Here is a 25,515-nt window from a genome sequence, read left to right as displayed (position 1 = left end):
GCTCATTTTGGGGTGTATAACCTTCCCTCTCTCCTTGCTCCTGTGTCTCTGGCAACTGCTCTTGCAGCCCTGACTTGGGGGGCAACCCTGCTTCCCTGCCCTGGTTCTCCCTCTCCACTTGCATGGCTACTGGGATAGGATGGAGACTGAATTGTAGTCTCTACCTTATAGGTGTAACCTTAAACTGGTTTGTGGTTTGCTCCAGAGCAAGCAGCAGAAGTACAGCAGTTCCCAGAGGAAGCAAGCTGTGCTCCTGCTGCCAGCTCACAGGATACCAGGCTGCAGGATTTGAGTGTCCCACGAGAGTCTGTGACAAAGGGCAAGTCATTGTGCCCAGCTCTCCTCCCTGACTTCAGGGTAGCAGCTTGCTTATATTAGAAAACAGAAGCCTTATCTAATCCCAGGGCCAGTCAGCCAGAACGTGAGGTAAGGCAGCTGCTTTGTGGAGAGAATGCCAGTAAAATAATAAGACTGAAAACCAAGTATACATTTAATGCACTTGGGAAAATCCCTGTGCCAGAGACACCTTGCGTCAGGTGCTTGGATAAAAGGTGCTAACACGCAGAGGGAAATTTCTGATGGACCAAAACTCCCGCTGGCTTTGTGGTATGCCTCAAATCCTGTGCTTCTCTGAAAATCCAGTCTTACATATCTTAGATTGAGGATGCCAGAGCTGAAATCCCCCTTCTCATTTCTTTTCTGAAGTCAATGCTTTTGACATGAAATGTAACTCTCTCAGTGCTGATACCCTGTCCCTCTACTGAGCTGGGGGCTGTAGCTCACACACCCGTGGAGGGATGTAATCCAGGTCTACCTCCTTGCACCAAGATGTGGAAGAGGAGCTCCCAGGTGTTCCTGAGCTCTGCACACTTAATGGAAGTTGCAGATGATATTTTACTTCTCCTTCTGCATAGCAAATACAGAGAGTCACAAAGACGAGGTTTTGCAGGAATTGTCATGTGTTGTATTGAAGAAAGATGCAGGGCAGAAAATTTATCCCAGGGCTTCCGGCCTCAGAGTTTGCATTTATACCCTATATTTCAAAGCCATCTTTAGAAAATCACCTTATCTTGACTGTGGAGTTAGCAAGCCCACCTTAAAAAAATTTTCATATGATGAATGTGAATTAAAGGTGCAATCTGTGTTCAAGGCCATGCCATGTCCACATCTATCACATTAATTGATAGATAGTAAACATGTCTCTGTACAGAGTCTTGGATTCATTCCTGCAGAGGGCAACCTAAAGGACAGATTAGATGAAATACAATTAGATTTGTACGTCTGTAGGTTGCTTGATGTCTCTTTTAGTCTCCCCTGCAGATGCTGGATGTAATGCTTTGGATCCCTCAGACAGTTAAACCAGTGGTGCTTCATGCCAATGGGGTCATACTTTTTTTACACCAGATAAGGATCTAATCCACAGCACTATGTCTGTCCACCTCGCATTAGCATACTGCGGTCAGATTTTACCAGATTTGTTCAAAGACATTTTAACAAACAAGAAAATGGACTAGGCACGTGGTGGCCCTTTTTCCTGGGGCAAGGAGGACTTGGAGCCTCCTTCCCCATGGCATCTCTGTTCCAGACATTTCTGCTCACACTGAGAGGGTGTGATGATACCAAACATCTTCAGTCCAGCATGAGTTTTACAAGGCAGCCCATGTGTGAGGAAAATCTCCTGGAACATTAGAAAGGACAAGGGCCACGGTGCCCATCCTGGAGTCCAGAGTGGTCCGTGCACTGCATATCCTGGCTGTGGGGTTTGGTTACCTTCCAAGGTTTTCCTCCCCACCCAGGCAGTGGTCTGTGGCATCAGGTCACAATGTCCTTGTGTGATGACAGCAGGTTCACCAGGGAGGAAATAAATCTTGGGCATTACCACATCCCTGCTGAAGCTCTGCCCCCACAGTTGCTCAGGGACACTGATGAAGGAGGCTTTTGCTCTCCTGCTGTATAATTATGCAACACACAGCCCAAGGCTTAATATAGCTCTGAGTGAACTCCTTTCGGTTTTCTCCTGTTCTCTGAGTAGAGATTCAGTCTTGGACTAAACAACAGAGCAGCCTCCAGGCAATAAAAGCTGTATTTTGAGTTCGGGGCGAATGCAGCATTTGGGCTGGAGTTGCTGCTCAGGGGCTGTTGCTGGAGGTCAGTGTCTTGGCATGTGCATCGCCTTTGGTTTCTGAACCAGGGTAGCAAGTTCAGAAAATAACTTCGTTTCCCACAGCAGTCAGTTGTGTTTGTAGAGGAGCAAGATAGGGTAGCAGGTTTTGGATCATGCTCTAGAGGTGGCATAGGAAGAGGAACGATGCTGCCTGCTGGTTTAGTTGTGTTTCAGAAGCAGCTGATGATCACAGGGACATCTATGTCAGCGAAGAGTGTGCTGCCATCCCTGCTATCTGGGCTGTCCAGCACCCGGTAACCTTGCCGAAGAATTGCCGCTCTCCTGGTGCGCCCTAGCCCCCGGAGCGTGAGGATCACCTGGATGTGCTCCTTCCTGCAGAAACCAAACAAGACCTGGCTCAGTTCTGGGAAGCAAAACCAAGCCTGAGATAAGAAAGCAACAACCACTTTGGAGATAGAACAAGGCTATAGCAAAGCACCTGGGAATGTGGAAGGAGCCACCAAGATGGGAGTCTGCAGCCTTTGAAATCAAAGAGCACCAGCTCCCACGGAGCTGCCAGGATGGGAGTCTTCAAGTTTTGGAGCCAGCAAGCATCAGCTCCCACCATCCTGTGCAGGTGGGACAGTCTGCTGCTGCTGGTGCTTTGGGAGTTTCCTCCTCTATCTCCATACACACATAACTTCTTTTGCAAGTTTGCCTGACGGGTTGCAGACCTTTTATTTAATGATTACTTTGAGTTGAGTAATGGAAGTCCTAATATTTAGGAAGCTGACAGACACTAATTAGATTAGAGATAGGAAAGCCAACTTGGAAACTTACCCTGGTTCCAGTAATCTTGATATATACAAACTCAGTAATGTCTCTGAGAGCTCAGGGGAAGAATTAACAGAGACCTGAACAGGAAGCCATGCAGGTCCAGGAGGTTCCGCCTTGTTTTCCAAACTTAATTGTGAAAAATATTATTCAATAACGGAAAGTCAGGAAATAGGTCAACCAAGAGGATGAGCCTTAAAACCTGGCTTGAGTCTAAGGCTACTGATGGAAAAGTATCACAAATCATAGCCTTGTAAATGACTTTTCTGCTTGGAAAATAATTTTCAAATAGCTGACTAACCATCGTTTACTTCTGACATCCTTCCCAGAACAGGCACTGCCTCCTTTGTCAGCTTAGGCTGGGCAGTGGGATTATGGTTTTTGGTTTTCAGTTTTTTTTAGGATAGATGTGTTCACCCAGGAAATTGCTCAGGAACAATAATTCTTTTTCATGTCTGTGTCTTGAATTTCCCTGTACAGACAAGCCCAAACTGAAGCATATCTGACTCACTCAAGTTATATATGCTTGTGTAAAATGTAGAACCTCAGTTTTTGGGAGAAGAAAATATACTTAATGTCATTCTTTTCTTAATATTTGAGGGCTCATGTCAGTGTTCTGAGCAATCTATTAAATTTGTATAAATGTCATCCAGCAGGTACTTTGTAACCCAGTGCAAAGACCTTAGATCTTTTTCTGAAATTACTCTAATGACATGGAATCTTTTGCAAGCTGTAGTACTGATAGTCCTTCTCACTGGTTGTTAGAAGAGATATAGAGAGGAGTTAACTTGTGATATGCAGCTGCTCATCGCTTTGTTTGTTTACTTTCCTAGTAGCCTTAAATTTTGCAGATGCTGCTTTGGAACAGCAAATGGAAAGTACAAAAGAAAGAATTTGTAATCTATTCCAAAATATAGTCAACATCTACTGCACTTTGACATCTGAGTATAAGAACAGGAGACAAACTATTTGCTCCAAAGCTGGAGCCTGCAAATTGGCAAGCTGGGCTAATACTGGTCATGCACTAAAAAGCTACGTGGAGTTTTACAGAGAAACAAGATTCATTTGGAGCAATAAAATGTCATCCAGTAATAGGGCACATGGGAATAGTTCAAAGCCGTGTCAAGGGATGTATAGACTTAATGAATAATTTGTTTACTGAGAAGGTGGTCAAACACTGGAACAGGCTTTCTAGAGAGGTAGTCGATGCCCCCCCAGCTTGTCAATGTTTAAAAGGCATTTGGACAATGCCCTTAATAACATGCTTTAACTTTTTGTCAGCCCTGAAGTGGTCCTTTCCAACCAAAATATTCTATTCTATTCTATTCTATTCTATTCTATTCTATTCTATTCTATTCTATTCTATTCTATTCTATTCTATTCTATTCTATTCTAGTCTAGTCTAGTCTAGTCTAGTCTAGTCTAGTCTAGTCTAGTCTAGTCTATCCTAGTCTAGTCTAGTCTAGTCTAGTCTTGTCTCGTCTATAAAGGCTTTCAAAGTAACTTGTGTACATTATAAGATCCAGCAGACAAGGGGAAAAAAATAGAAAGGATGCTGCCATAAAGGGAGAAAATAAGGTGATATTCCCCCTGTTGTTGGCATCTTGACCACTAACATGTGGCTAACAACAGAGAAGAGAAGCTGAAAAGCTTGACCAAGCCATGGGATGAGTTCATGCTGTTTGGGATGGAGCCCAGCAGTTCTGGTGTCTGCTGTTTCATGTACCTGATATCTGGATAATCCTGACACAGCTCCTTGACATACTCCTTGATCTTGTCTTTTTTCTTCTCGCCAATAATGTTGGCAATGTGATGTATGGCAGGAAGCAGCCAGTCGGAGTCAGAGCCCTGAGAACAAGGATATACGAGGACGTCAGGGGGAGTGGAGCATCTGCAAAATGCTTTTTACTTGCATCACAGAGCATGACAGCTGGTTGTTTTCACTGGTGTAAGAAAGTACTGCTGCAGGCAGGACAGGCTGCCCTTGGGCAAGCAGCGTGCAGGCAGGGGCTCAGCAGGGTGCTGGTCAAGGTAGCACTGGGTGGCAATAGCAAGGCATCTCTGGGAGCTCTGCTGAGACCTGACTCTGCACTCCCCAATGCTCACAAGCACCCCAGCCAGCTGGACCCTGGGCAGGGCGTTATGACTGTGATCTGGCACAGCAGCAGACCAGAGTGCCTACCAGTGACTTCACCCCCTATGGTCTAATAAGTTTTGTGCGCCTCATCTCTGAGAAGAATATGCTGGAGTGGGATTTAGTGCCTGACTTTCTGCAAAATCCAAACAATTCAACCTTGGCTTCCCTGAAAATTCCAGGCTGATGTTGCCTAGTGACAAAAAAATGCAAACAGCCACAATTTGCTCACCATCACTCAAGCAGACCATGTGCCTGGATGAACCTTCTCAATGGACTCATCTCCATGACGTGTTCCTAGGGCAGGGATTCTTGGGAGACAAGGTGAATCCCATGGCCCAAGGGACCAGGCCCAGGAAGAAGTTGCCATGGGATGAGTGGGATCCTACAGAACATGAGCCACCCTGTGCAAAGTGCCTGTGCATCTGGGAGTGTGTTACAACACCAGGTGCTGCAACTGGGGAGCCACTAGCTGAGGGCACACAAGTCACGACTGCAGAGTAGCCACAGGGCTGGAAGGCCATGCCATGAACCTGCAGTAACCACCTTGCTTGCTCTCTTAAGCACTATCAAATTTCTTCAGGCTTGCCCTCCTTGAAAAACCTGCTGCCTCAGTTCGCAGGAAGCCAAGCAGGGATATTGCACTTCTGGGAATGGGGCACCTAGGGAATGCCAGGAAGGAACTCACATACCTGATCAATGAGTGTATTATTAAGGATTCTGGCTTCCTGGTTCATCTTTTCACTCACTTGCTGCCGTGTCTCCCCATTCATTTGCCGTCTGGTTTTGATGACCTGCGTGATGTATTGCTTCACCATGTACTTATGAATATCACGCAGAAGCTCCTGATTAAAAAAAAAAAAGAAAACCTCATGTTTTTTTCTGTGGTTCTTATGCAAGTCCACAGCAGTGAGAGAGGGCAGGGAAAGCCCTGGGTTCTTTAGCATCAGGCAAGGGCATACAGGAGGTGATACATGAAGGCAGCAAACTACCAACACGTGCTGCCCTGGTCAGCTATGCTGAAGGGAATCGGTGGCTCATAGACTCTTGCTCCAGCACAGAGCAGTGGCAGTGCCCGGGGTAATAGAATCCTAGAATCATTAGGTTGGAAAAGACCTTTAAGTTCATAAATTCCAACTGTACCTGCCCAATGCCATGGAAACACTCCTCGTCTTGAAATAGTCCATGATTTTGTGTTGGCAGTTTGGCTCCTTGGTAGCAAAAGGGGATATTTAGGGTTGTTTTAAAAGTAGGTTTTGATGGTGTTTGCGGTTTTAAAATATTGAGTTGTTGTCAGTTGTAATGATAACCCAGTTATTTCACAACGCCATAGATGTGAAAGGAACATGTAAGACTGTGACATGCGGAATTACAATGTTCAGTGGTAATGTTCACGGAAGCTTTTTGTTCCTCTTTAAAGAAATCAGTTCCTGTATTTAAGCTGTATTTTAAGCAGAAAGGAAAATTGTTGCTTATTCTCACATGAAAGTACACCAATACCTGAACTCCCAGACCTCAGCAGTCCCCACATTTATAAACAGACACCGCAACTATAGAGAAGTCCAGCCCACAGCCTGCAAATGACAGTGGGAACCCCTAGCATCACCGTGCCTGGGTGTGGGACCAGCTGCCTACCTGCCCCGTGGGATCCCTCATGTGCTGCAGGTGCTTGGAGAACTGTGAGACTGCCAGCGCCAGCGAGTCCGGCCTTTCCGTCGCCAAAATCCAGTCCTTGGTCAGGATTTTCTTAAGGAGTGGCTGAAAAAAGACCAACTCACTGATGGCACCAGTAATATTCAGGCTAGCTGAAAGCACCCAGCTGACTGCCTGCTTGGGAGGCTTGAACAGAAAGCACAGAGCGCTGATGGTGCATCTGCTGTGTGTGAATGCACATCAGGAGTTAGGCACCAGGAGTGCAGAGCCAGCAGTGTTTCTCTCTCCACCCCAGGAAATTCAGACCTGAGGTTTTCTTTCTGCTCATTGCTCTGGTGTGGTGGCAGAGGAATAGCAATTGGGAGCATCCCAGACTTGATGCCCAGTGGTCAGTGATGGCATAGGAGTGATGCCCCTGTTTCCCACCTGCCCTGGGTACAGGGGGTTCTGACCAAATCTCTCCAGTAGGTTAGTTCCCTTGCCAGGTCCCTAGAGATAATGTGCCTCCACGTGTAATAGAAACACAGCAATATTTGCTAAAAGCTCCTGACAGCACCTGGAAGAGACTCCCCTAAGGGCCATGTTCAAAATATCCTTTCTACGGCACATCCTCTTTGAACTTCTCTTAGCTCTCAGGATCTCACTCTTTAGATTCCTGGCAATATCCTTCCCATTTTTTTCCCCTACTTGTGTTCTCCTACTGAGCTCCCAGCCTGCTGGAGGGGTGTTTAGAAATGCTTTGCCTCAGCCACTCTCAGTTCTCACGGCATTTCATCTCTCTTGCTCAATTCCTTGGCTTGATTCCTTCCTCGCCTTCCCCTTAGCCTCCGAGACAAGCTCTGCAGTCACTGGAAAGTCCCCTTGGCCAGGCAAGCTTGGCTTAGATTGGAGCAGTTGCGTGACTCTCTTGATTCTGAAGGTTATGATCGGTGATTTAGAAAGTGAATGACGTTAAGTGAAAAGGGGTGGGATCAAAGGATTAATTTTCCCCATCTCTCATGTTATACCAAGTATAGTTAGTGGACCCAATCAAACTGTGAGCAGAAAGCCCCCATCTACAGCACATGGGAAGCACAAACTGCATTGCAGCACATTGCCTTCTAGGCCTCTTAACAGAAGTTAAGCTGGTACCAGAGCTTTATCAGCCAGTACCAGAAATTTATTATCCTCAGGCTGAAAGAATCAGTCTTTCTTCACCATGGAAACAGCCTGGAAACATCGCCTCTACCAGAAGGAATTCTGTCCTGTCTGAAAAAAAGTTGATTACAGACCACGATGGCAGATCTATGAATAGGTAAGAGAAAATCAAAGTCCTGAAAAATACAAATGTTTTGATCGAAGGAAAAATGTTCCATTGGTGATGCCCAGATGGCTTCCTTGGGGCTTCACTACAGATGAGGATTCCTTCCACACACCGCTTTGCCCAAGATGTTAGAAGCCACTACATGCCCTTTTATTTTGGTTGCCATTGCACTAAAATAAATGGCTTGACAAATATATCATTGTTTATAGTGAAAACTCCGAGGATGCTGGGAGTTAGCACTTTAAGTTAAGGATTATTTGTACCAATATTAGGCATGATGCATTTCGGAGAGACCATCGCAAAATGAGGTCTAGGTGGTGAGATGGGGAAAGGGAAATGGTCTCCAGCTTCTTCAGTGTTCCTGCACATGCCCCTTACATGTAAGGAATAATGTTGTCAAGATCCTCTTACCTGTGCTTTTGTTCTTAATTTGCTTAAAAATATATTTGTGAAGTTCCTTGTCACAGCTGCCAAAATCTTCTGTAGGTCGTCAGTGTTGACTTTAAATACTGTTTCTAACCCTGACCTAGAGAAAGAGAGAGATACCACCAGTGGTTTCATATTAAAATGTAAACTCTTACGCTTCCCTAAGCATTTTGGTCAGATTGACATCTTGAGCACTATTTTGAAATAAATTCATGCCCCATGCTTCCTTCTGGAAACACTTTATCGGTCAAAATAGTGAGTCTTTTTGCACAATCTTACTGAATGAAAATTAATCACAACAGAGTAACTGTGCTTAAAAAAACACCTATTTCCTTATCAGGTGGGATGGTTAAATTGATGTGTAGCAATCGCGTAGGCTGGTTACCTTTTCACTTGAGCAACACTTCTGCTAAATAATTTGCAGGTACCTGAGAAAGCACCAAGGCGCCAGAGAAGGGAAAGCTGTTGATCCTGTGTCCCCCAAAGCCCAACTGACTCACTCCACACAGCATCTATCTGCATCACTAGGACAGTGAACTATGGAAACTTGTGGAATTTCCAGTGGACAGTGTGTACTTCTGCAAAGTTTCATGCTGGCAAGGAAGAAAACACAGCTTCTGAGAGGCTAATGAAATCAATGTGTGGGCTTTGGGGCATTGAAAGCTCCTGGCTTTCTTCTCACTTTCCATCCCTACCTTGGGGGGGAACTGAGGCAGCACTGCCAAAATGCTAATGGTCTAGAACTTCCCTGGTTGGGAAGTGTGGGGGGTTCCTGCCACTGCCCGAGAGCTAGTTTAGATCTCCAGGGCTGCCCAGGAGCAGCATCCCTTCCACCCCAGCCTGCAGGTCAGGTCCATAATTCCTGCTGAACACCTGAAGTCTGCATCCTGCATCCACAAAATCACGCACCAGGGCACCTACCTCTGCTTAGCAACTCATCACCCCAGGATGGCAAATATTTACCTCAATGCAGAAATAAACCCAGTGGAGCCAATCCACCACTCAAATCCCTGCCAGCTCCCTGTCTGGGTCTGGCTTCTCCCCTCACCATCTCTCCAGCCGCCTGCAGGGAAGTGGGGAGCAATATTCCGCAGGGGCAGGAGGAGGGAGAGGAAGCCACCTCTTCTGCGTGGTTAGCATCGCTGGAGAGACCATGCCATCTAGAGACCTGTAGAGCTCACTGCGGCTGGAGCTGTCAGCTACTGTGAGACACTACAACATGAAATACTCTGCATCCACTGAATAATCCTCGGCATATAGCATCCCTGCTGCATGGGGGGAGTGCCCCTCTGCTGAAGGTACTTTCGTAGTTAGAGCTGGTGGGCATACCTGCTTATCAGGAGCCTTTCCAATGCATGGCTTTAAATAACTAATTAACACATGCAAAGCTCTAGAAGTTCCTCCTGCCAGCAGCTGTGGTAGGGGTTTATTTGCAGGTTGAGTGCTTCCATAGAGTTTCCTCCAGCCCATCACCAAAAGCAGCTGTCAGACTGTGTTGCTGGGTTTCTTCTGCTATCCTCCAGAACAAAAAAAAAAACAGCCTTCTCTGAGGCTGAAAAAGATGGGCTAAGTTACAAGTCGCCAACCTGGTGATTCTATGATTCTACGGTTCTGTGAAAAATTAGTTCAACGCTTTCGTGCAAGCACCGGGTCCATTCCCACAACAGATCCATCCCCACCTCTGTCTTTTCACCCTTTTGACCCAGTGAAGTGACTTTTTACTGCATCTCTTGGGGAACATCCCTCTCATGAGGTACAGAAGGGAGCGCTTACTGGGCGCTCCAGGAGAACTTGGTCTTTCCTTTCTGGATGCCGCCAACCTCCCAGACCCCAGCAACGTGGCAGCTTGGCTCAGAGGGAGCAGACTTACACCAGGTCGTAGAAGCTGTTGATGTAGGCAGCAAAATAAGGTGCAAAGACAGAGCTGTCCTGGGCAGTGCTCCAAGCCACAAACTCCTCCCCAAACCTGCAGGAGAAGACACACAGGTAATGCTAACTGTGAGGAGATGGAGGATGGCTCATCTTCTATGCACACTGCGGTGTTGGGAGACACTGGTAGCTGGCCCAACCCAACCCCTCTGTTGTCATAACATGCGTGTGCATTGGAGGGGAATTGATGCCAGATAATTACAGGTTCAGGGTGCGCTTGCCCGAGCCAGTACACAGCACTTTTGGAGAGATGCCAGAGATCTCAGCATGCCGAATCTCTGACTTTTCTTCATGCTAAGGGATTAGTTGCAGCCATGGTACTCAGGTTTATCAGTCTGGTCCTTCATTTCTCTGGCTTTTGGGGTGATATAACATTTGACCTCTTAAGCACACAAGGAAGGGTTTTACCTCAGGGCTGAATTTACAACAGAAGGAGAATGGGAACAGGGCAGCACACCCACATTTCCCCCCTGTAACCTCAGTGTGGTGTGTTAGGTAGCTGTCTTCTGTGTAGCACAGCTTTTACCATTACAGCTGTTTTGCAGTCGGGTTTGCACTGCTGGCAGGATTATGCTGCTCAGGCAGGTTCTGCCTGGTGGTTCCATTCTTTGTCAAGGTAGAGGAAGCTGCTTGGGTTGGCTTCAGAGCGTGTTTAAGAAAAAGCTTAAGTTTCGGTGACCTTTTCATCTGGGAGCCTTTGCTGGCCTGGCTTGTATTTTACACCAATTTTGTTTAAACGAAAAGAAAAGGGAAAAAAAAAGTAAAAATAATTTTAAGAAGAGAACAAATTAAAAATAAACAAAGAAAAAAAAAGAAAAAAAGAGAAAAAAAAGAATGGAATATCAGTACTACATTTCTCCTTAAAAATCCAGGCAGACTTCAAAGTCAAATAGCTGGCTTGAACTACCCTGCTCACTCAGGTTATTGAAAACAAGTGCACATCGCTGGGCTATTAGAGATGAGGGTTTAGGAAGGAAAGCATTGCTTTTCGGACACTTTGGATGCCTGCTGTGCCTGGGGTTCACGATCTGTGAAAGCAGCACTCAGCCTTCCCACCCTCAGTCCTGCAAAATATCTATTAGCAAACTTCCCACTCAGTGCCTGCCAGAGATGGGAAACTTCAAAGGTTAACATGAAATTATTTTTAGTTGTACTGGAAGTTGAATAATGCCGAATAGCCTTTCTCCTCTGTGGACTGTGGCTCCGGTGAGTGGCTGTGCTGAGGGATATGGTTTAGTGTTTGATAGGAATGGTTGGGACTCAATGATCCGGTGGGTCTCTTCCAACCTGGTTATTCTGTGATTCTATGAGTCTGTGATGACCTGAAATACAGCCACGTTGATGGGGAGGGACAGTACCTTGCTGTGCCGTGACCCTCTGCGAGGGAAATAAGATCTGAGGCCATAACTTGGGAACTACAAAGCAGAAAAATATTATTTCAGCAGAGGTACAGGGTCCTGTGTCCTTTGGACATTGGATGAATTTTTAAAAGACTCAGAAGGAAGCTCAGCTGTATGTCTTTCCCAGCTGTAATAGAGAAGGTCCCATCGGCCATTTCTATGTCCATAGCTATGGGATGCAGGTGAAAATGATCTCAAGAGGACTCATCCAGGACACCTAGATGATGTTCTGGGCAAGCAGGCTCTGGGTCTGGGCCTCCATAACTGCTGTTTTTTCTTGGCTGCAGCTGCAAGCAACCAGCACTCAATGCCACAAAGGTCTCAGATTGATGGGACTGCAGTGGTCTCATCTCTTTCCAGACAGCAGCTCCTTCCCGGAGCTCTGACCTCAGATTCTGGAACTCGCAAGAGTCTCATCTAGGTCTGTTTATGACTCCCTCCAAGTTATTTTGCAGCTTGCTAATTACTGGGCTCATTGTGACCTCTAATTCTCGCAGGAACAGGCACATGCCTGCTCAGTGCCAGCATGTGGCCCAGTGCATGGACCTTTCCCCTGCTTTTTTTACCAATGTAGGACTCATTTGGAAGGAATGTGCTGCTTGAAGCAGTAATGACCTTGGTATGAATTCATGCAGCTCTACCAGGCTCAGCTCAAGCATTTTCTTTTCCAGGCTTCTGCTGATTGCTCCAGATATCTTCATATGCTCCCCAATGATCTAGAAAAGGGCATGAAAAGACTGGTGAATGTGACAAACATAGGCTAAACATCCTTCATGAGGATCTCATGCAGCTTTGGTTAATAAAAATGACTTGCCTACCAAAGGGGAAAAAAGATGACTCCTTGCCAGGCAATTTTCATTACTCCCTAGCACTTTTAAAAATAATAATCTAGAATGGGCCAAGAGGCACAGGCTGATTTGTGACATACTCATTCATCTGAGTTAGACATAGTGATGACTGAGGCCCCCGAATCACCCTTGTGCTGTCCTCCTCTTTTTGAGGGATTTGCGGGAGGGTTCAGTCCCCAATCCAATATCCAAAGGAAGTTGAGCTGTCCCCCCATCCTCATACTAAGGGTGGCTCTAAGCACCATCCTTGCAAGCCCAGGAGTGACACGAGGGCTGCACAGAGCATCAGGCATCACCTTGAATTCTTGCTTGCACTGGAGCTCCTCCTTAATTCCCACTCCCACAACCTCAGCTCCCTCTCTGGAGCGTGGCAGGCTGCAATCCTCCTCTGATGCTTCCTGAGGCATTCTACCCATCTGCTAATTCAATTCAGACCTGCCTTCCCCGTGGTCACACAACGTGCAATATTCCTCTATGGAAAAAAGTCATGGCAACAGGAAATACTCTTTGATTTTCTTTCTTTCTCTCTCCTTCTCTTCTTTTTGGTATTATTTAATTGCAATGACTCAACCTTTTGAGTGAGGAGAATGAATCCATACCCCTCCTGGATTTATTACCCTAAAGTGAGTAGGAGCTTTTGTTTTTTATACCATTTAAATTGGAGTGGCTGTCACTGCCTACAGGCTTTCCATGGCTGCAGCAGCCCCAGGACAAAGTCACTCTTTCAGCCAAGGGTTTTTTCTAACAAACCTTTTCTTTCTGCGTTTTTTTCCCTTTCCCTTTCTCTTTCGTCTTTCTAATCAAAGAGATTTAAGGACTTTAAAATCAGTTGCCTATTATGTTGCTGACACAATTGACAGCAGGTTTAATTTGCAGCTAGAAGGCAAGCGGGAGAGCTAAAAGTTGTAATAAATGGCATTTTCTGCTCTAATGTATTCTGGTAGTGCGTGACTAACATACATTATCACAGGAGGCAGTACCTCCACCCCAGAATGCAACAATCCAGTTCTGCTAGAGCCACAGAGCCCCCCACACTTTGCCCCAGCTAATTAAATACCGTTTGAATATCAAAGGAGAGCGAGGAGTGGTAGAGATTTTCCTTCACTTCTGGATGAACTTCTTTCTGCCACTTCTCCGTGACCTCCAGTCTCAGAATGTTTCCAAAATAGCTTTTGATTTTCCCCTAAATGTTAAATGTAGGAAGGAAACACACAGCTCAGAATAATGAAGCAAGCATGAGTAAAGTGGCTCACAGTGTTTTGCTCTGTCGGCGTGTGTGTAAGGCTCATGTATGCAGTGCAGCAAGGTAAGCAGAATCAAAGATCTTGGTCCAGACCCCATTAATCTCCACAGGATTGTGTGAAAAATCAGGAGCTGTGCTATGTCGGGGCAAGGTACTCACAAATCAAAGGATAATTATTCTCCTGGCAGAGAAATATTGTGTCAGCTGTTTGACTGCTTCATCACAAAGTCCTCCAGTGTGTGGAGGATTAAAGATCAAACTGGTCCTTTCTGGCAGTACAGGCGCCCGAGTAAGTTGCACCACTCTTCAGTCCTGGCTGATAAATCAATCTTGTTGCCAGTGAAACAAAATGATCCTTCACCAGCATGATGGAGTAACACTGATTTTATTCAGCTGGGTACCTTGAGCTCACCTTGAGCAGTGCCCTGTTTCAGAATTGGTTTGCAAGAAAATGTCTGAGCCCAGCAAAGAGCCAGAAATTGCCTTACACAAGGTCACAGACAAGAACAGAAAAAAACATCTGCAGAAGGGGCTTCCTAGGAGGAGCTGAACCATGGGGAGGTCCTGTGTTGGGGACATGCCCAAAGCTGTCTGCCTACAGCAAAACTTAGAAGTGCTGGAGGAGCTCACGCAGGTGGACGAGGTGCTAAGGGGCATGGTTTAGTGTTTGATAGGAATGGTTGGACTCGATGATCCAGTGGGTCTCTTCCAACGTGGTTATTCTATGATTCTATGATTCTATGATTCTATGTTGTGCAAGTAGCAGTTAAAATGCCTTTACACCTAACTTGGCCACGCATTCAATCTGATGAATCCCAGCTCTGAACTCTGCCATGAGCATCTGCCATGTATGGAGTGTGGTACTATCCATTTGGCTCTATGATCATCCATGTTCAAGTTCATGGCCTACTTCAGTCCCAGAACTGGTGCTCAGGACCTTTTTGCTTTTCATTACAGGCCATTCTGCATGGTGCTGTGAAGACTCATCACCTGGTGGAGCTACAAAACATGATCCAGCCACGTGAGACCTCTTATTTGGGAGGCTGGGCGCTCCCATACCCTCCCTAGGGACACATGGGGATAAGGTTGAAACTCTCACCTTTGCAGAAATGATGTAGTTGTTCTTCAGTTTATCCCAGTCATCTGGTGTTAACAGCAGGGACAGGTTTTCTGTTTTAACTTCTGGTTTGAGATCAGGGTGACCCAGAAAGAGTTCACTGGAAAGATTCAAATGAACAAATTATGTGTGAGTAAACTGATGGAATATTCATGTGGCATGAGCTACATAATTATTAAGCCGTGAGAAATATACTTAAAGCTTAAATTGCAATGCTTGTTTTCAAGCTTTAACAAGAAAATCTTTCCTCACTATTCAAAATCCTAATTATTCAGAATCAGAATGATCTAAGGTTCCAGCCCACCTTAGAAATCATGAGACTTCTGAGTTGTTTGGACATGAAAAGTGCTATGAGAATTTACTTTTTTAAAATAAACAACCTGAAGCTGATTCATTTGACTACAAGCCTGTGAAATGCCTTTCACGGTAATTCCTGTAGCAGCGTGCTGCTTTGGAGTTAGCAGATCCCCCCAGCTCATCTCCAGAGTCACTTCACAGAATCACACAGAATAACCAGGTTGGAAGAGACCCACCGGATCACCGAGTCCAACCGTAATGACATGGCCAATGACAGCCTGTTATTTCTCCCTGTGCATTATCCCTAGCAAGGGGAGGTGGCAAGGCAGATCTTGCATGGAGCAGCTTCTGGAAGGCACTTCCATACTTGGGACACTGGCCATGGCAGCACACAATTCTTTGGCCTAATGCCGGGTCCGGAACTTGGGGCACAACAACCCTGTGCAGCTACAGACTAGGAGAAATCTGGCTGGAAAGCTGCCTGGAGGAGAGGGACCTGGGGGTGTTGGTTGACAGCTGACTGAACATGAGCCAGCAGTGTGCCCAGGTGGCCAAGAAGGCCAATGGCATCTTGGCTTGGATCAGAAACAGTGTGACCAGCAGGTCCAGGGAGGTTATTCTCCCTCTGTACTCGGCACTGGTGAGACTGCTCCTCGAATACCGAGTTCAGTTCTGGGCCCCTCACCACAAGAAGGATGATGAGGCTCTGGAGCGAGTCCAAAGAAAAGCAACAAAGCTGGTGAAGGGGCTGGAGAACAGGCCTTATGAGGAACGGCTGAGAGAGCTGGGGTTGTTTAGCCTGGAGAAGAGGAGGCTGAGGGGAGACCTCATTGCTCTCTGCAACTCCCTGAAAGGAGGTTGTGGAGAGCAGGGACCTGGCCTCTTCTCCCAAGTGGCAGGGGACAGGATGAGAGGGAATGGCCTCAAGCTCCGCCAGGGGAGATTTAGGCTGAACACTAGGAAAAAATTTTTCACGGAAAGTGTCATTGGGCACTGGAACAGGCTGCCCAGGGAGGTGGTTTAGGCACAGGTGGATGAGATGCTGAGGGACGTGGTTTAGTGTTTGATAGGAATGGTTGGACTTCATGATCCAGTGGGTCTCTTCCAACCTGGTGATTCTTTGATTCTATGATTCCATAGAATGGATGTGGTGAGCAGACGTGCAGCTGCTGAGTTTGACTCCAAAGTGCACTCAGCTGGCACACTACTTTGCCACTCACTTTCCTCTGGATTGCCATGTGGTTAGGCAAACTTGTTAGTTGGGAGGCAGGAAAAGAGAGGGAGTGCTTGTGTTTCTCCCTCTGGCATGGGAAACCCGTTATTAGCCTGTACAATCGAATGTGCTACCCCTGCAGTCTGCCATGGACCAAGGAGGTACTGCATCTTTCAGGGCGATGAAGGTGGAGAAGGGAAAGAAGAAAATATTCAGGCACTTGAACAGGTTGCAAACCAACAGCTGGTTAGCAAGGAAAACAGCTTCAATGTGCTACACGCAGCCTGTTCCACAACTGCGAAGGGTTCCCATCACCAAAACAGCGCTGAGCACACGATTAGGTTTGGATCCACATGAGGATTGCACTGTACAAAGTCAGGCTGGTGCAGAGTGGCTGCTCAGCAGAAAAAGAATCAGCCTGCTGATGGTGTCCTGGAATCAATGGTCCCACAGTCATGGTTCAGATTTCCCAGAGAGGCACATCTGCACATGTGGAGCATTCCACTGCCCAGCTGTTGCAGGTGGCTGCTGCTCATTTAAAAGGACACCACAGATCTAAATACAACCTCTGCACCATCACTGAAGGGATTGTCTCAAATGTATACTCGAGGAGCTTACTTCCCTCTCTTACTTTTTGTCCATTTGTTTGAATTGTAGCTTCAATAATGAGTTTGAGTCAGGGAACTTCTTTTTGGGGTGGGTTCTAGGCAGAGATGAAGTTCATTTAGAATGGGAAAATCAAATGGAAACTTCCAAACCCAGCAAAGTGACTGCAAGCCGTGCCCAAAACTGCTGCAAGCTCTCAATAAGCTCTTTCACAGCAAGTTAGAGAAATATATTTGGGACACTTTTCTTTGGTGCAGAATCTGGATGCCAAAGCTTGTTTCTTCCCCTCTTTTCAGCAAAACTGTTGTGCAGTATTGTTGCCAGGGGCTGGGGACATGCAGGAATGTACCTCCAGATGAGATTCACAGGGACAAGTGAGGGACAGGGGCAGTGGGTGGGAGTGTCATCTCCATAGCAGTGCTGCCAGCATCACGATGCTGAGGGAGTTACACATGTCATCATGGTCACCACACTGTAAATGGGGGTTTTAGGAGTAACTGGGCGAGTTCATAGAATGAAACTGTTGATGGCTGTTCAAAGCAATGACCACCCGTGGTCCAAATGTCCCTGAGCCAAAAGCTACCCCAAGCTATGCAACTTCTAGAATGTTTTAGTCACCCCTAAATTTCAGAGTGATTCAAGAGGTCCTAAAAAAAATGGACCACCCATTCTAGTGGACATGTATGAGACAGAGCCTCTATTTTAATATGGCTAATTCCACAGGATGATGTCTTGGCATCTCCTCCAGATGACTCTGACCCTCGAACACAGCGGGTAATGTGGCCTGTTTCCAAATGCATCACAGTTTTAATTAAACAGGAAGAAGGCAGAGCTCCCCCAGAAGTCCCTCCTTGTGCCTGGAAAAGTCACCAAGCAGCTGCTGGACCTCGGGAAATATCTGCAGAAAGAGCAGGTTTATCAGAACTGCAAAGGAGGAGCTTCCCAGCACGTAAGAACAGTAACTGGGAGAGGGAGGGGAAAACAAGGTAATTTAGATCTGTGAAAAGCAGCAAGTGTTTTATCCACAAACCTTTGTCCTCATCTTTTAATAGATTAGCTATCTGGCTCTACTGTAGAAGTTACTGTGTCTCTCTTGCTTACTCAGGAAACTGAAAACAGCTCGGTGCTTTTGAAGCACCCTGAGGCCCTGCTGCTCTCCAAAGGACGTTGAAGCAGTGTGGCAAGTGCAGCATCTTACCTGCGGTAGGTGTTGGCCACCCAGTCGAGCAAGGTGTAGAGCTCACTGAAGTCCAGCAGTCTCTGGGAGAGGTCGTGCAAGTGTGAGGCAATGGCCTTGTGAAAAGCCTCCACATACACGTCACACACCTGGTACTCCTCTGGATAGCACTTTCTTACTGATAACTTGATTTTCAGTAAATCTTCCCTCAGATGTTTCTGGAGGACATCTAAGTGGAGATCAAGCCAAGAACTCTGTTCTTCTTTTGATGCCATGGGTATGCTCTGGACTCTCTTTCTAGCACTCTCCTTGATAGCTTCCCTCCACTCCTCCCTCCACTTTCTGGGTGTGCCAAGCAAGTCTGATCCAGGAGCAGTATTATTGCCTGTATTAGGATGAGCTGCTTCTTCACGGGCAATTAAAGTCACCAGGGAGGTCAGCATGGTATCCTCTACAGTGGGATGCTCCAGTGTTCCCACCACAATGGACTGGATTGCATTTGTGATGGAGTTATAAAGCAAATCCACATCCCTGGATTTCCTCACAAACTCCTGCGGGTTATCTTTGTATTTCTCAGCATCTCGCTCAGCTATCGTCTCATCTTCCAAGTACTTAATACTTGCAAATGCTTCCAAAAGTTGCCTTTTCTGTATAAGTTCATTGATTTCCATGACTGCAGAAAGAGAAGGGGAAGGAGTCGGCACAAAGCAGGCATTAGGTGATTGACAAATTGTAACAGGACAAGATGCCCTGCAAGGAGGCTTGCAGGGCTGCACTCAGTAACCAGGTCCCAGCAGTGCTCCTGAGACCATTTGAAACAGGAGAGGAAAGTAGTGGAAATGAACTCACTGCAAATTGAACCACATCTCTAAACTGCTGGTTTCAGAGGTAGGAAATATCCAAAAATCTGATTATTGCCTGCAGAAAAACCTCCAGCAATGGTTAATGAGGCTGCATAGGACACTGGGGTGTCAGGCTGCATAAAGGCTCTGCCCCCCTGTTAGTGTGGAGCTGAAGTAGGACTGGCAGCAGGAACAGTTTATGATGCACCCTTCCCGCAAGATTTCCTTTAGCAGGGATGCCCTTGTCTCCCAGCACACCAGTGTGCTCAGCACAGCTCTGCTGCTGCTGCAGCCACAGCAACTCTGGCTGAAAGGGCATGTCAGCGTGTTGCCTGAGAAGGCATGGAGGGTGCCCAGGGGTCTAGCTGGATGGGTAGAGGCAGCACAGTGGGACAGACCCTCTTGGTCCCTCTGAGCTCCTGGGTCAGACATCCCACTAGAGGGTTGTGTCTATCCCCAGCCTACTCACCAGGATGTCCTCCTGGGGGACACTGGCTTGGCGATGTTCCTACTACGTTTTTTGGGAATATTACTTGTTCAGATGTAACCCTGAGCAAATCCTAGTCTTTTCTCCTGTCCTAATTTTGTGCATTATCAAGTTTTCCTAAGACACTTTCCTGGCTAATGTCTTGGTTAAACTACATCCTACATTTCTGAGGACCTACCAAAATACTAACACAAATTGCAGAGATTGTTGCTGGTGATTTGCATGATGAGGACTCCTTGAGATGCAGGGACTGAGGCAGCAAATCAGACACTGTCCTGTCAGTGGCTGGCCACCCTTTCCAGCCTGTGCCTACCAGGCAAATGGCCTCTGAAAGATGCATCTTACCTGTTCCAGACATTCAGGAGATGTTCTGTGAATGCTTGTGGTCCTCAGCCTTTTCTCAATCAAAAAGAGGGACTTCTGGAGGACCAGATGCCTCATCTTCTCAGCTCTGCAATTATTCTCTGATTCCGTGATTCTGTGGTTCTGTTTTCCCCATCTCCTTTGCTTTCAGCACCCACTACCAGTACTGGCTAGTGTTGGCTGAGACTGGGGGAAAGACATCAAAGCCTGCTACCCTCAAAGTGGCTGAGGTGCACTGAGTTTCCAAATTCTTTTTCGAAGTCTTGCTGGTGCAAGAACCACTGCTATTTGCCAGTAATATGAGAAGTATTTGTCATAGGTTGGGGAGATTCAAGAGCACTGTTAACTTTTGAAGAGGACCCATGAAGCTCTCACCATCTCCAGCTTCATAACAGAGGCTCTGGACAGGAGATCTCACTGTGATACTGGGCATAAGTTAAACATTAAAGTGGAGAAGGGAAAGAGCATTATTTAGGCATGTGTGGCCACTACTTATGGGAAATACATGTATAAAATAGTACAGGAAGACTGGAGAGCGCTCAAAGAAGACACAAAGGACTGTTTCATAACCCATAACTTATAACCTTGGTCTTATTTGCACGCAGGTTTTATACTATGCACATCAAATAATCTGTGTGGAGCAAGTAAATCTGTGTAAAGACAGAAATATGCCAAATAACCCAACTACTGTTACAGAGTACAAGGCATAGAGCGTTGAGTGCCTGTATGGATCTACAGTTGCTTCTGCACTCAGAAGGGAGGGAGTTTATGCCAATTAACTTAGTCTCTTCTAGATAAATTCATATAAAACCTGTGTTTGTGCAAGTGCTTGCAGGAAGAGACTAAAGGAATACATTCTGTTCTGTTTAACAAAGTGAGAAAACATCATTTAATCACTATCTAGGATAATTATTCAGGGAGGTGATGTTAGGTGCTAAATGGATCTTTAGAAATACAAGATCAACCAGCTGGTAGTCGAAGGAAGACAATTGAAAGGCAATTAACCATTATGCAGCTTAATGGCACACATGGTGGAATCTCCACCGCTTGCCATATTTATCTCAGGATGGGAAGCGTTTCTGACAGAGCTTCTCCAGTCAAGGCCAATCATGAGTTATTTGGCACAGGATGGGCCTTGTTTGTGCAATTCCTCAGCTTGTTTATTGCAGGAGACGAAAAGGGCTTATGGTAACATTTCTTGTCTCTCCTCATCTATGACCCTTTGTGAATGGACTAGCAAAGTTTATGGGCTCAGATGCAGCTTACCAACCTCACAAAGTGTCAGTGCAAAGCAGTAAATGACTTCCTGGCACAGCAGAGCACGTTATAGCAGTGAGGTAATGTCAGCCCTTCTATCTGATCCCCGTGATATCCTATGCAGTAGATAAAGAATTTCTTTCTAGAAATTTAGGCTGAGGAAAGGTCAAGCAATGTCAACCCACCTCAGTCTGTCTCCTGGAGGATGCATTGTAGTACCTATGCCTTGAGAGGGTGGAGGAGAACAGTGCTCAAACCAAGATAAAACTCATTGCAGTCTGCCCACGCTTGGGGAAAGGCGAGAGCTATGCTGAAGTTATTTATTATAATTTGACTAAGACTTAACTATATAATGCTTACAAAATGCATGAGAATAAGCAGCCTGGGGAAACCATACCAAATAAACACTTGCAGCACTGCTGTTGTGAGAATAATATATGGAAAGCCAGTGTAAGAGAATAAAGGCCTCTGTCTCTGAGATTATGAACTAAGGTGGAACTGCCAAAGTAGATCACATCCTCTTTTTTCCTCTTTAAGACCATATCTTGTGGATATGGTTAAACTAATGTGGTGGAGGCCGCAGAGCCACCTGTTCAGTGACAGGAGAACCAGCCCAAGCTGGACCAGGTAACATCCTAGTAAGTCTGTGCAAGCGGTGACTGTTGCCTCTGCCCTGTAGTGGGATGCCTGCCTCTTCAGTATCTCTGTTGGGTCCAAGACTTGCAAAGTGTAAATTGCTTGAGGGTAAATATTTCCTGTCAAGGAAATTACACTGGTGGTTTCACTTCTTACCTGAAAGAGGTTTTCCTTGAATGGGCTCTGCTGCTATCTTCTCACTAATCTCCTCCACACCGTTACAGATAGTGGTTTTGGTCTCCTCGCAGGTCTTGTAGGATCGCAAAGAAAGTCGTATTCCTTTCCAAGTACCAGTGCCTTCCTTTCCTTTCTCTTTGTACAGACTTTGTTTTGGTTTCCGGAAGCTTATTATTGTTTTAACGCCTCTTTCAAAGAACCTGTTTCCCCCACTATGCAAAGTTTCCCTGCTTAGTTCGGAAGCAACTTCCATCTTTTCCTCCACTGCTCTCTTCATTGGAGAGTCTCGTTCTGAGGTTACGCAGCTTGAGTCTAACTCCATGTTTCTATTTCTGTTGTTGCCTTTCAATGATGGGTTTTCCAAACAGGTTGCCCGTAGTTGCTGGAAGGCACAAAACAGCAGAATTAGATGTGAGGTTCATAACAGAGTATTGCTGTGTTTCTGAAGGCAGTCCTGAACTGAAAAACTGGCCCATCTCTTTCCTGTGCTTAATCCAAGGACAGAGCAAGTTGTTCTACCCTGTAGCTGCTGAAATGATCTCTCTACTGACAGACACCAGGAGCTGTCCTGCTTTTAGCTCCGGAAGGCTCTATGTAACTCTTTATATCAGGCAAGTGTCAGCTATTTCTTCAGTACCAAGGAATCACTAAATGTCAGAGATGCTGAAATCTGTGTAAACACACCATTTTGTCGGTAACAAGGTATATTTTCACTTTCCATTCTTCTAGGTGGATTTCCAGACATGTAGGAATGATAATGCTTCCTGAGTCTTACTGGGGCGTTGCGACTTTCTGATGTGGGTATGGCTACCTTAAGTCATGCTGCTGCTTCTGCCTGGCTCAAGCCCTGACCTGCCACCGCTGGAAGATGTCCCAGAGGTGAGTGGTCCCAATTGCAGACGGTTGGTGCTCTAGCCCCTTCTATCCAAGCTCACTGCCCTCTGAATCATCATGGTTACAGTACATGAGGTTCTCATCACTCATCCTGCCTCAGAGCACTGCATCCTGACATGCTAAGAATGGTTATCTCAAGGGCCAAACAAGACCCTGCATGAACTGCAGGGGATGCTGCAGGAGATTTCAGATTTCAACAGAAGTTCTCCTGTCAGTGTTCCTGGGCTGTAGTCACATCCTCTGCGCTTGCTCAGCTCCTGCTTGGCTGCAGACAGCTCAGCTCCCCTCTGCCCAAGCTGAGGGCTGGCCCAGGTGTTTGGGAAGGGGGCAGAGGGAAAGGTTTTGTCTTTCTTTCCCTCCCTTTCAAAGGCATCTCACCAGGTCACTGACTAACACAACCCACTCAAAGGGACATTGTGTGCTGCAGAGCTCTGAGGACGGAAAATGCTGCATTTCCCGGCAGCAGACTCAAGACAGCTCAGCAAACAGTTTACGAACAGCAGATTAGAATCAGTTATTGTTTGAGGTCACCAGGAACTGCCTTCCTCAGGTCCGTCCAGCTCACAGGAGCCTGAGACTGTAATACAGTTATAGTGAACAGACATGTTTGGACTCTGGAAATACATCTCAGCCTTCTTCAGTCTGAGTCAGAACAAACTTTCACTCCCTCGTGCACAGGTATTTCACAGGTTATAAACTGCAGGGACTGTACCTTCCTGGGGTTTTGCTAAACTCTTTGCATGGTGGGGCTGAGACCCTGTGTCACACTCCCTCGGGGGATTTCATTGCCTTTTTCAGGAGCTCACTCCATCACAGCCCATACGCAGGGTGGGAGGGAGAGAAGGGCATCCCATTTTCCAGGGATTTCAGTAGGCAGAGGGCCAAATCCCTAGCTTAAACCCTGCAGGGGGGTCTCTGGCCAGAGCGGAGCCACAGCAGCAATCAAAGGGGTGAGCTGTGAGGTGGAGGGAGGGCAGAAGGACTATAAGATATGACCCCATGATCAAGGGAAAAGAAGGGATACACACCTCGGTACTGACTGAACGATCCTCTCTGTAGCCTGTGAGGATAAAGCAGACGTAATCCACAGAAACTGAGAGTGCCTCCGTGCTGCAGGAAGTTCCAGGGAGATGCAGTGGTGGGTGGCCAGCTCTGCAGGGCTGAGGTCCAAGTGAGCTCGCCCACCTCAGCTGGCTGGAGCACCATTCCACACGCCCATTCTGGCCAAGGGGCTCCCTCTGGACATGGTGCCGCTCTCCCTCCTCCTTCGTCCTCTGGAAAAGGGTGGTTGGAAGTGGGAGAAAAATACCTGTCCCTACCTGCCGAAGACTTCCAGCACTTTCACCTGTTTGCTTCCTAGGAAAGACTCTGGCACTGTTTCACTTTCATTATGTCAGGGCATTTAAAAGAAGGGAAGAGGCGGGGGGAGAAGTGTTCCCGGCATTCAAGGTTAATTATTTACCCTACAGATGGAGATTGAGGTGAGACCAGGGTCTTGACAACGGGGCGAGCTTCTGGGCTGAGTTGGCCCTGGGCAGCCAGGGAAGAAGGATTTTAGCACCTGATTCTTCCCTGGTAGGAGGAAGCCCCATTGGCATCTGTGTGTTGGGATTCAAAAGCAGCTCCAGAGCTGCTGACTGGGAATGGCTACATTTCACCCCCTTCTACCCCATTTCTAGAGGTCACGGGTGGCTCAATCCCAGTAATGATTAACAGGTGTGGGTGAGTGACAAGGAGAGCTGTGTCCTGCAGTTATATTTTTATATATTCACATCCTCACTCCTCGCTTTGCCTTGAGGGCACTTATTTCCATAGGGACACTGGCCCTGCATCCCTCCATCCCTGGAGTATTTGGGCACCTCAGAGGAAACTCAAAGCAAAGGAGAAAAAAAAAGATGTCTGGAAAGTTTAAATTACGTTAGACATCATAGAATCATAGAATCATAGAATCATAGCATCATAGAATGGTTTGGGTTGGAAGGGACCTTGAAGATCATCCAGTTTCAACCCCCCTGCCATGGGCAGGGGCAAGTCCTACTAGATCAGGCTGCCCAAGGCTCCATCCAACCTGGCCTTGAACACCTCCAGGGATAGTCACTTGGCTTGTCATTGAGTGGTGACAACAGCAAGCCAGGCTATCTGGCTGGGCACACCAAGCAGTCCCAGGCAGCTGAAAACCCTGATGTAAAGCAAGAGTGGTAAATCAGTAGGTGCCATTGTGCCGTTGGAAATGCATTTCTTCGCGTTAGGAACCTGCTGGCACATCACGTGTCACTGTGATAAGGGAGATCAAAGGGTCTAGTGAGGGACTGATGCAATAAAATGAAGTCCTGTGGCATTTGAACTTCTTTCTGTATAGAAGCATACAGAAGGGTTCATAACTTCCCTAAGGCTAGGAGAGTGATGGAGAGTGCGTGGGGTAGGAAAAATCGTGATTAACTAAACAAGGAAAAGTAGTAGCACAGGCTGCAGGGAATGTGTCCTGATGGTGAGACTGGAATGGGTAGAGCATCATTCCAGGCTGCCTTGAGAGTGCAGGGGAGTCCTGCCTGAAGCTTCCGCTAGCCTGAGCACC

At 46.6% G+C, this 25,515-nt stretch overlaps 1 protein-coding gene across 1 annotated transcript; it reads right to left on the bottom strand.

Annotated features, from left to right (window-relative positions):
- On the bottom strand, window positions 1-24,544 carry EXOC3L4 (exocyst complex component 3 like 4). Its single transcript, XM_069858872.1, has 12 exons — window positions 23,969-24,544; window positions 22,026-22,428; window positions 18,306-18,957; window positions 14,974-15,091; window positions 13,689-13,814; window positions 12,399-12,499; window positions 10,325-10,420; window positions 8,440-8,554; window positions 6,708-6,830; window positions 5,765-5,917; window positions 4,665-4,786; window positions 1-2,497 (listed from the first exon to the last, which is right to left on the bottom strand). The coding sequence occupies exons 2-12, from the start codon at window positions 22,366-22,368 to the stop codon at window positions 2,335-2,337; spliced, it is 2,112 nt and encodes a 703-aa protein (XP_069714973.1). The 5' UTR covers window positions 22,369-22,428; window positions 23,969-24,544; the 3' UTR covers window positions 1-2,334.
- Window positions 24,545-25,515: the final 971 nt, after the last annotated feature.

The sequence above is a fragment of the Phaenicophaeus curvirostris genome, chromosome 5 (genome assembly GCF_032191515.1).
Source record: "Phaenicophaeus curvirostris isolate KB17595 chromosome 5, BPBGC_Pcur_1.0, whole genome shotgun sequence".
Taxonomy (NCBI): Eukaryota; Metazoa; Chordata; class Aves; order Cuculiformes; family Cuculidae; genus Phaenicophaeus; species Phaenicophaeus curvirostris.
The sequence above is the reverse complement of the archived record's forward strand: the minus strand, read 5'-3'. Positions and strand labels throughout refer to the sequence as shown.